The 11,786-nt window shown below is 20.3% G+C and overlaps 1 protein-coding gene across 1 annotated transcript, besides 17 other annotated features; it reads left to right on the top strand. All coding sequences in view use genetic code 6, as the record gives it.

Annotated features, from left to right (window-relative positions):
* Positions 1 to 651: 651 nt before the first annotated feature.
* Positions 652 to 2,362, top strand: IMG5_163090 (zinc finger lsd1 subclass family protein, putative; the record flags this gene model as incomplete). Its single annotated transcript, XM_004030284.1, has 1 exon — positions 652 to 2,362. A coding segment is annotated over one exon (1,709 nt), but the record flags the coding sequence as incomplete, so codon positions are not given.
* Positions 2,233 to 2,267: a microsatellite.
* A 1,487-nt stretch (positions 2,363 to 3,849) lies between the features above and the next one.
* Positions 3,850 to 3,893: a microsatellite.
* A 318-nt stretch (positions 3,894 to 4,211) lies between these two features.
* Positions 4,212 to 4,283: a microsatellite.
* Positions 4,284 to 5,701: 1,418 nt separating this feature from the next.
* Positions 5,702 to 5,746: a microsatellite.
* Positions 5,747 to 5,810: 64 nt separating this feature from the next.
* Positions 5,811 to 5,857: a microsatellite.
* Positions 5,829 to 5,879: a microsatellite.
* Positions 5,880 to 5,952: 73 nt separating this feature from the next.
* Positions 5,953 to 6,024: a microsatellite.
* Positions 5,972 to 6,024: a microsatellite.
* Positions 6,025 to 6,589: 565 nt separating this feature from the next.
* Positions 6,590 to 6,627: a microsatellite.
* Positions 6,627 to 6,664: a microsatellite.
* Positions 6,647 to 6,722: a microsatellite.
* A 283-nt stretch (positions 6,723 to 7,005) lies between these two features.
* Positions 7,006 to 7,071: a microsatellite.
* A 281-nt stretch (positions 7,072 to 7,352) lies between these two features.
* Positions 7,353 to 7,437: a microsatellite.
* Positions 7,364 to 7,398: a microsatellite.
* Positions 7,438 to 7,775: 338 nt separating the features above from the next.
* Positions 7,776 to 7,812: a microsatellite.
* Positions 7,782 to 7,812: a microsatellite.
* Positions 7,813 to 10,905: 3,093 nt separating this feature from the next.
* Positions 10,906 to 10,940: a microsatellite.
* Between the last annotated feature and the right edge of the window lie 846 nt (positions 10,941 to 11,786).

Below are 11,786 nucleotides of genomic sequence, written 5' to 3'. Positions count from 1 at the left end.
TTTGCTTGGGGATAATGGGTTTTGGGAATTTTACGATTTACTAACTTTTACGAAAGTTTCTATGACGCCAGATAGTTCGCCAGTTGCATTAGGATATTATAATGAAGTTCTCTGTTATAAATCTGTTATTATTTTTGGAAATATTTTGTATGATATATCTTACGATTCAACTTTATAAAATATTCGATTAATCTAAAGAAAAGATTACAAAAATAAATATTACACGCTTCCTATATTAAACCATATGGAAAGATTGCTATTTTAAAAAGGAAAAATCTTATTAGTTGATGATTAAACTCATAAAGATATATATTTATATTTATAATTGATTGAAGATATGATTTGTAAAGATACTGAATTTATGAATAGTAATCTAAAATGTATTTAATGCGGAAGTAAAGAGGTTTTGAAAAATGACATATGTGTAGAGTGTCCGTAAGGTACTTTTAAGAAAAATATTAACGATAGAATATGCACTCCATGTATGAAAGGATGTATATAATGTATTAATTAAACTACTTGCACTAAATGTGATTAAGGTTTTCATATAAATAATAAGGATTAATGTAATATTAATTGTAAAACTTACGAAAAAGATATTATAGATATAATGTACTTCTTGTGATTTACCTTACTTTTTATAAACAAAAGACAAGACATGTGTAGATGCTTGTAATAGTAATTAATATATAGATACTACTGATATTACTATACCTAAATGTAGTGATTGCAATATTTTATGTCTTACATGTACTGATGAGATGATTTGTAAAACTTGTGCAGATGGAAAATTTTTAAATACGAATACTTTATTGTGTGAAGCATGTGATACCTCATGCGCTACATGTGAAAATGGTACTGACAAAACTAAATGCCTTTCCTGTTCATCTCCTTTATATTACCAATAACTGGAAAAAAAATGTGTCACGGAATGCTATTCAAACTAATATCTGAATTCTTCTAATATCTGTAAAGCATGTAATAGTACGTGTGCTACATGTATAGATGGGATTTCTTGTAGTACTTGTAGTTCTGGATCATTTATAAATTCAGAAAGTGGTTTATGTGAATTGTGTGATCCAAATTGCAAAACTTGTAATGTTTCAAAAACTACCTGCCTTTCTTGTAACGATCCTTAATATTTATAAATAAACCAAACTTGCCAAAATTCCTGTTTGCCAAAACAATATCCGGATCTTACGAAAAAATGCTAACCCTGTAATATATCATGCTTATCATGTATTAATGGAAATTCATGTTCTACATGTGATGAAGGTATGTATTTAGATTCTAAAACTAATTATTGTTTGCCTTGCTCTGCTAATTGCAAAACTTGCGTTGATAATTCTTCTAAATAATGTACAGAATGCTTTCCTAATTATTTTATGACTTAAGACCATAAATGCGTTTCTGCATGCTAATAGAATTAGTATGTAGATGCTTTTAGGACATGTTAATCATGTAATGCGACTTGTCTTACTTGTTCAAATGCTATTTCGTGTAATACATGCGATGTGGGACATTACAAAAACACAAGAAGTGGTTTTTGTGAATATGTGATAATAATTGCAGACCTGCGAAGATGGAATACTAGCAATTAGTGTATTACATGTAATAATCCTTAAGTTCTTTTATAGACTAAGAAATGTGCCGATAAATGCGATATATAATAATTTTCGGATTCAAATAAAATTTGTTAATAATGCGATCCTACCTGCCTTACTTGTTCTAATTCTAATACATGTGATACGTGTGAAGAAGGAAAATATATTAAAAGAAGTACATTAAAATGTGAATTATGTGGCTTAACTTGTAAAACATGCATAAAAAAGGACATGTGTCTATCTTGTAAATAGAATTACTTATTAACCAAAAATCAATAATGTAAATAAGAATGTGATGAATCCTATTTCCCAGATTCTTAGGGAATTTGTTAACCTTGTGGTTCTAATTGTTCAAACTGCAAATAATATACGGAATGTTCAGAATGTTTTTAGGGATTCTATTTATATAATGGACTCTGTAGTAATGAAATGGTGTGCTTTGGGAATACTTACTTAGATGAAAACCAATGTAAAACTGAATGTTCTTAAACTAAATTTAAAAATATGAAGACTAATAGATGTGACCCTTGCCATATTTCATGCGAAAAATGCACATAAGCAGGCGATAATAAATGTTTGGAGTGTAAAAAGGGACTTGTTTTTAATAATGGCAAATGTGAAGGTTAATTATAAGAAACATAAGAAATATAAAAAAAATAAGAAGCACATTTAACTAGTAAGTTGATGTTTAAAGCATATCTAGTGATTACTATATATACAATAATTGCATGCATAATTTGCCACGTTTTAGATAACAGGTTATATTTTAGAAATAAAAAAGAAAATAATTTCAAAGAAGCAGAATGTAAACCGAAAATAACAAAATCTGAAAATTAACACGTAGAAAAGTTTGACCAGATTGATAATATAGTGATATAACAGAAAGAAAATCAAATTTAAATGCTTAAATCAACTATTCAAAAAGGAAATTAAATAAGCTAATAAATAATAGGCTTAGACACAAAAAATAATAATATAATAGATGTAAATCCAAGAAAAAAAAGTAATTTAATCATTTAAAGTTCTACTAGTACTTTTAGTCCTGATAATTATATAGTTGGCAAACAATAAGCTAAATAAAGCATTCAAAAAAGTGCCACTGTTATTTCAGTTGATTATGCACAAAATGAAATAAAAAGTATATCTAAAATTAATATGAATCCTGATTATTATAAATATGACTAGAAAATATATTTTACACTTATTGGGAATGAATTTTTTGAAATGTATATATTTTAAAACAATTCACGTAACTCTGTACTTAAGGCTTTACTTATGTATTTTAAATAATGCTTATTTATGCTAATTTGTTTTTATTATTTATTTTTTGGATATTTTATAATGGCAGTTATGATTTTGTGTTGTATTTTGATTAAATCATGTATGAAAAAATTTATTGAAAATATAATATTTTATAGCGTTTTAGATATATTATTCCAAATTTGTTTTTTTTAGTGATTTTTTTAATCTTCTTTATTTTTTTTATTTTAAAAAAATGTAGTATTATTACTTAAAAAGAAGATTATAAATGGACTGTTTGTTATTTGATAGTTGTTTTTATAGATTTAATTTTTATTTAAAATATTATTTCATTTTTAAATTATTGTTCGAGTGTAAGAAACATGAAAGGATTTAATGATAGATTATAGAAGTTTTTAGATTATACATTTGTATAAAATAATATTATAAATTATATAAAAAATTAATGAATAAAATATAAATGATAATATGTTATTTAGGATTAAAAAATTAGTATTATTTTATTTTATAATTTATTTATAATAAAAATTAAAAAAATATTAAAATAAATAATAATATATATATAAATTATATTATTTTTTAAAATCTTTAAATTAAATAATTATTAAATAAAAATTATAAATTTTTTATTTTTAAATGAAAATAATATTATTAAATATTTTAATCTGATTTTTAAAATAATAAAAAATTTTATTACAATTCATAAAGAATTTTTTTATTTTATTCAAATAAAATAGAATATCTAACAAATTATAATATTATTACTATTACTATAAGCATAAAGCACTTAAAAACTAAAATTTATTCAAAAAATCATAGAGATTATATAACAAACAAATAAATCTGCTAAAATATAATGAGTTTAATTATATCCCAACTAAATAGTAGTACATAAGTAGTATATTAAAAAAAAAGGCTTATAAAGTAATAAATGCTAAGAAAATTTTACAATCGAATTTTATTTTTAAGTATAGCAACTTTATAATTAAAGAAATATTTTTTTTTAAAAAAAATTGTTTTTAAAAAAATGAGTTTATTAAATTTAATTTTTAATAAAAAATATTTCAAACAATTAAACAAATTAAATAAAAAAAAAATTATAAGTATATAATTTTTATTAATTAAATTTTAAAATTTCTAATTTAAAACAAAAAAATCTAAAAAAATAAAATTAATTCCTAAAATTATCAAATAATAATAAAATTTTATGTATAAAAATTAATATAAATATTTGGGAAAACATTTGTATATGGTATATGTAATTTTGTTCTAAAAAAAAATAGATTTTATTATATTCTATTATTTATTGAAATATTTTTTAAACAAAAATAAGAACTTTTTAACTAATTATTAAATATATTTATATTTATTAATATATATTTTTATTTTTCAAATATTTTTATAATTATAAATAATTTAATTAAAAATAGCTAATTTTTCAAATATTTATTCTTTATTCATTCCGAATTTTTCATATTAATATAAATAAGCATTTTTTATAAACATTTGATTAGCTCTTTCTTCTATTATCTATAAATTCTCTAAACAAATTTAAGAATTACTAATTAAACACATTGATTTTTCTTATTTATTAAATTAATTATTATCTTTAAAGCATTTAAATTTTATTTAATTATTTCTATAATCTTCTTAATTTTACTTAAATGCATAAAAGTTTTACTTTTCAGCTTCTTAACCCCTACATATCAATAAATTTGAAATTTATTTTACATTTTTTTTATTCCAATTAACGTTTTATTCTCCAGAACCGCTTAAATTCATCTAATAAATTCTTTTTTCAAGCGCTTACCACTAATCATTTTAAAAAGTTTTCGAATTTTCTGGAACTTGAGGTATTGATTTTAAATCTAATATTTTAAAGCTTGAATTACTTAACAAATTTTAATAAATTTCTTCAAAAAATCTATACTAATTTTATAAAGTAGAAAAAGCATTTTTCTAAACAATTGGTAAAACCATATTAGTCAATTATTAAGCAATTACCTTATTCATTTATATTAAAGAAGGATTTTTTATATTTAATAATTAAGTGCATATTTCCTATACATTATCATTTTATATTAATATCAACCCATCTGAATGTTCATATAAATTGGATATTGTCAACACGCAATTATAACATTATAAAATTACTTCCCCACCTATATGAGGCGCTACACAAATGTTTATTTTTCGAATTTTCTAGTCTATTTCTTACATTATATATGAACCTAAACCACTACCTGTACCTCCTGCTAAACTCGAGAAAAATAAAAGGCCGTCACAATAATCTATTTTTTCTATTAAACTTTACAACTTTTAGTGTATTTCTTCCATTATTTCTGGACCATGTATATTATATCCATAAGCCCAATTATTTCCTGATCCTTCTTATTTTGTAAAACTATTTTTTTTATCAAATTACCATATATCTTCTTTATGGGAATTTAATAATGTATTTACTACTTTTGGTTCCATATCTATTAATAAAGATTTGGCTATGTTTTTTTATGGATTTGAGTGATTTTAATAAAAAAAAGTATCTAAAATGGTGGCTTGAAGGGCTGGAGAACATTCTGGAAGTTCTTTAAGTATAAAATTATAATATTCATTTGCTATTTGATTGCCACATTAACCTAATTAAATATTTATTATAGACATTATTTTTTTAAAATAAAATTTATTAAAAAAAATTAAATTTATGAATTTATAAAAATATATTAAAGAAAGATAATTACAATTTAAATTAAATAAAAAAATATCATAATATTAGACTTAAATATAAAAAGAAAATATTTATAAAAATTAAATTAAATCAAAATAAAATAAAATATTACATATTCTTTAATATATAAAAATATATATTTACATATAAAAAAATAAAAAAAAATAATTAATCATTTAAAAATATATATATTTGGGAAATTAATTAACAAAAAAAATATTTTATATATAATAAATATTAAATAATTATAATAAAAATTATTATATAAAATATTATAACTAAAACATATTGATTTTAAAATAAACTATAAAATATTTTAATATTAAAAAAATAATAAAAATTTTCTAAAAATAATAAAAAAAAATATATATATACATAAATATATATATATTATATATTTATATATTTATATATTTATATATTTATATATTTATAAATAATTTTTTTAAATTTCATTTATAAGATATATTATTAATTAAATATTTTTTCTTTTTACAAATATATTCTTTATATTTATATACATGTATATTTTTTTACAATTTTAATTATATATTTATATTCTTTAATATTAAATTTCCTTTTATGATATTAATATTATAATTATTTATTTATTTTATTTTTAACAATTTTAAAATATATTCTTTCATGGATATTTTGATTTTTTATTCTACATTTTTATTATTTGTAACAAATCAAAAAATAATTTATTAAATTTTACGTAAATATCAATATGTTCATAAGCTAAGCTTATTAATTTATGCCAAAATATTATAATTAGTAAAATTTAATAAAAATCAAGAAATAATTTTAAATATATTATTTGTTTTATATTTTATTATTTTAATTTATGCTTTAAAATAATTAAAAAACTATTTTATATTAAAAATTACATTAATTATATAGTTTAATATAAAATAAAATAAAAAAAATTAATTTATAAATAATTTTGTTAAAAATAATAAAAAAATGAAAAATTATAAAATATAAATTATTTATATTAATATAATATATATATATATATATATATATATATATATAATTATTTTATTTTTTTAAAATTTTTTTTTTTTTTAAATATATATATATTTTTTTTTTTTTTAATATTAATTATTTTTAATTTTTTTATTTTAATTTTAATCATTCCTTTTTATTCATATTAATAATATATTATCCTTTTTTTATTTTTTATTTAAAATTAATTTATTTTTATAATTCGTTTATATACATATAATTATTTTTTATTTTACATTCTAAGTTTTACTTAAATATGGTTTGTTAATTAAATAACTTTTTATATATTCTTTATTAATTTATTTTTTAACAATTAAAAAATCAATTATAATTTAATATTTGTGCTGATATATAATTATCATTATAATTTGATAAAAATTTAAATGAATTTATTTTTTAATAAACTAAATTATATTTATATATATAATTTTTATTATTTTTAAATTAAATATATAATATATTTTTTTTTATATATTATTTTTAAAATGAAATCTTTGATTAATTTATTAAATTTTATGAAATTAATTTGATTTATTAATTTAAATTAGATTGTATATACAAAGTTATTTCGATGTATATTTACTTTCAATATAAAATTTTATATATAAGATTTTATGATCAAAAATAATTTAATTTGATTGTAAAATAGTAAAATTTTAAACAATTTAAAAATTAATTAATATAATTAAATAGAAATTAATTGAATGTAAAATTTAATATTGAATTTTTATCATATTATATAACAAGAACTATTTATAATTAAAATTTAATTTTTATAATTTAACTTTTATTATTTAAAAAAAATATAATTTTATATAATGAAAACTAAATTTTTATTTTTATATTAAAGTTTTGATAATAATTTATTTTTAATTTTTATAGCAAAATATATAATACAATTTAATAAAATTATAAAAGTATAATAAAATATATTTAAATATTTTAAAAGTTGATTCTTGATAATTTATAAAAATAATAGATAAATTCAAAAAAGAAATTTTATTTATATTTATTTATTTTATAACCAGATTAATTTATTTTTTAATGTAATAATTTTAAATCAATATAATACAAATTATTTATTTATTAATTTAAATAATATATAAAAAAAATAAAATTATATTTATTGTTTATATAAATGATATTGTAAGACAAATAAAATTCTGATTAAATTAAAAAATAAAAATAAAAATAAAAAAAATAAAAATAAAAGGCAATAAATGATTAAACAATATTTACCATTAATTTTATTAGTTTTTATAATCTAAAAAATAAATACATTTTCATATCCACTAAAAATATATTTTGATTTTTTCGACATTATCGAATAGTCAACCATAATAATAAAACCAATAATGGAAAATAATGACTAATATTACTATTATTGTAAATTAAATGCTGATGGTGATATAATAAAGTAAATAATTTTAGATGGAATGATAACTAATTTCTACAATAATAACTATATAATTGAAACAAAATTAGGTCGTCCAAAATTATTTATAATAAACCGTGTGTAACATAATTACTATGTAATAGACTTAATGGACCTTGAAGATTTAAAAAACAATGGTAAATACAAAATGCCTACTCCAAAACCTATTTCTATATCAGATTACTCTATAAGAAAATCTATTTACATTAGTGTTTAGAAAGGTTTAAAATTAATATACAGTAATTAATACTTTGCCTTTTATCCAACTCCATTTTTTGATGATAATTGTGACTAAGTCCCAATTAAAAAAGATCAAGTTATTTAAGTGTCAGGATATTGTGAATCAAGAGATATTATGGTTTTCTATGATTAATATCGCAGAAAGACGATTATGATTTATAAGCAGTAATAATACTAAATGTCCTAATTTCTATAAAATAAGTGCATTTTAAGAATTAATGATGACATTGTCCTTACTATATAAGGAAAGGGTGATAGTAGACATGTACATTTGGCTGAACTTACATATTCTAGAAATATTGTTACAGTTAATAAGAGAGTGAATCTATTCACATAAGATATTTTGTGTGTAATAAAATTTTCGATTTCGGAATTGGGGCAAAAATAATTTGCTTGGGGAATAATGGGTTTTGGGAATTTTACGATTTACTAACTTTTACGAAAGTATCTATGACGCCAGATAGTTCGCCAGTTGCATTAGGATATTATAATGAAGTTCTCTGTTATAAATCTGTTATTATTTTTGGAAATATTTTGTATGATATATCTTACGATTCAACTTTATAAAAAGTTCAATTAATCAAAAGAGAATATTAAAAATATTAATATTACACTTTCTATATATAGCAATTATGATAAAATATTATTTTAAAAAGGACAAATCTTATTAGTTGATGATGAAAATTATTAAGATTACTATTTCTATTTATAATCGGCTGAAAGTATAATTTGTAAAGATACTGAGTATATGAATAGTAGCCTAAAATGTGTTTAATGTGGAAGTGATGAGATTTTTGTAAATGATATATGTGTAGCTTGTCCAAAAGGGACTTTTAAGAAAAATATTCAAGATAAAATATGTATTGCATGCACGAAAGGATGCATATCATGTACTAATTAAACTACTTGTACTAAATGTGATTAAGGTTTTCATATAAATAATAAGGATTAATGTAGTATTGATTGTAAAACTTACGAAAAAGATTCTATAGATATATGTACTTCTTGTGATTTACCTTACTTTTTATAAACAAAAGACAAGACATGTGTAGATGCTTGTGATAGTAATTAATATTTAGATACTACTGATATTACTATACACAAATGTCGTGATTGCTAATATTTTATGTCTTACATGTACTGATGAGATGATTTGTAAAACTTGTGCAGATGAAAATTTTTAAATACGAATACTTTATTGTGTGAAGCATGTGATACCTCATGCGCTACATGTGAAAATGGTACTGACAAAACTAAATGCCTTTCCTGTTCATCTCCTTTATATTACCAATAACTGGAAAAAAAATGTGTCACGGAATGCTATTCAAACTAATATCTGAATTCTTCTAATATCTGTAAAGCATGTAACAGTACGTGTGCTACATGTATAGATGGGATTTCCTGTAGTACTTGTAGTTCTGGATCATTTATAAATTCAGAAAGTGGTTTATGTGAATTGTGTGATTCAAATTGCAAAACTTGTAATGTTTCTAAAACTGCCTGCCTTTCTTGTAATGACCCTTAATATTTATAAACAAATCAAACTTGCCAAAATTTCTGTTTGCCAAAACAATATCCGGATCTTACGAAAAAATGCTAACCCTGTAATATATCATGCTTATCATGTATTAATGGAAATTCATGTTCCACATGTGATGATGGTATGTATTTAGATTCTACAACTAATTATTGTTCGCCTTGCTCTGATAACTGCAAAACTTGCGTTGATAATCCTTCTAAATAATGTACAGAATGCTTACCTAATTATTTTATGACTTAAGATCATAAATGCGTTTCTGCATGCTAATAGAATTAGTATGTAGATGCTTTTGATGCTTTTAGGACATGTTAATCATGTAATGCGACTTGTCTTACTTGTTCAAATGCTATTTCGTGTAATACATGCGATGTGAGACATTACAAAAACACAAGAAGTGGTTTTTGTGAAATATGTGATAATAATTGCAGAACCTGCGAAGATGGAATACTAGGCAATTAGTGTATTACATGTAATAATCCTTAAGTTCTTTTATAGACTAAGAAATGTGCCGATAAATGCGATATATAATAATTTTCGGATTCAAATAAAATTTGTTAATAATGCGATCCTACCTGCCTTACTTGTTCTAATTCTAATACATGTGATACGTGTGAAGGAGGAAAATATTTTAAAAGAAGTACATTAAAATGTGAATTATGTGGCTTAACTTGTAAAACATGCATAAAAAAGGACATGTGTCTATCTTGTAAATAGAATTACTTATTAACCAAAAATCAATAATGTAAATAAGAATGTGATGAATCTTATTTCCCAGATTCTTAGGGAATTTGTTAACCTTGTGGTTCTAATTGTTTAAACTGCAAATAATATACGGAATGTTTAGAATGTTTTTAGGGATTCTATTTATATAATGGACTCTGTAGTAATGAAATGTTGTGCTTTGGGAATACTTACTTAGATGAAAACCAATGTAAAACTGAATGTTCTTAAACTAAATTTAAAAATATGAAGACTAATAGATGTGACCCTTGCCATATTTCATGCGAAAAATGCACATAAGCAGGCGATAATAAATGTTTGGAGTGTAAAAAGGGACTTGTTTTTAATAATGGCAAATGTGAAGGTTAATTATAAGAAACATAAGAAATATAAAAAAAATAAGAAGCACATTTAACTAGTAAGTTGATGTTTAAAGCATATCTAGTGATTACTATATATACAATAATTGCATGCATAATTTGCCACGTTTTAGATAACAGGTTATATTTTAGAAATAAAAAAGAAAATAATTTCAAAGAAGCAGAATGTAAACCGAAAATAACAAAATCTGAAAATTAACACGTAGAAAAGTTTGACCAGATTGATAATATAGTGATATAACAGAAAGAAAATCTAATTTAAATGCTTAAATCAACTATTCAAAAAGGAAATTAAATAAGCTAATAAATAATAGGCTTAGACACAAAAAATAATAATATAATAGATGTAAATCCAAGAAAAAAAAGTAATTTAATCATTTAAAGCTATACTAATAGTTTTAGTCCTCATAATTATATAGTTGGCAAACAAGCTAAATAAAGCCTTCAAAAAAGTGCAACTGTTATTTCAGTTGATAATCCTCAAAATGAAATAAAAAATAAATCTGCAGTTAATATGAATCCTGATAATTATAAATATGATTAGAAAATATATTTTACACTTATTGCGAATGAATTTTTTGAAATGTATATGTTATAAGACAATTCACGTAACTCTGTACTTAAGGCTTTACTTATGTATTTTAAATAATGTTTATTTATGCTAATTTGTTTTTATTATTTATTTTTTGGATATTTTATAATGTCAATTATGATTTTGTGTTGCATTTTGGTTAAATCATGTATGAAAAAATTTATTGAAAAATATAATATTTTATAGCGTTTTAGATATATTATTCCAAATTTGTTTTTTTTAGTTATTTTTTTAATCTTCTTTTTTTTTTTTATCTTTAAAAATGTAGTATTATTACTT

This window comes from Ichthyophthirius multifiliis (assembly GCF_000220395.1).
Source record: "Ichthyophthirius multifiliis unplaced genomic scaffold scaff_1120509251223, whole genome shotgun sequence".
Taxonomy (NCBI): Eukaryota; Ciliophora; class Oligohymenophorea; order Hymenostomatida; genus Ichthyophthirius; species Ichthyophthirius multifiliis.
Note: the sequence above shows the minus strand (reverse complement) of the source record. Positions and strands in the feature narration are given on the sequence as shown.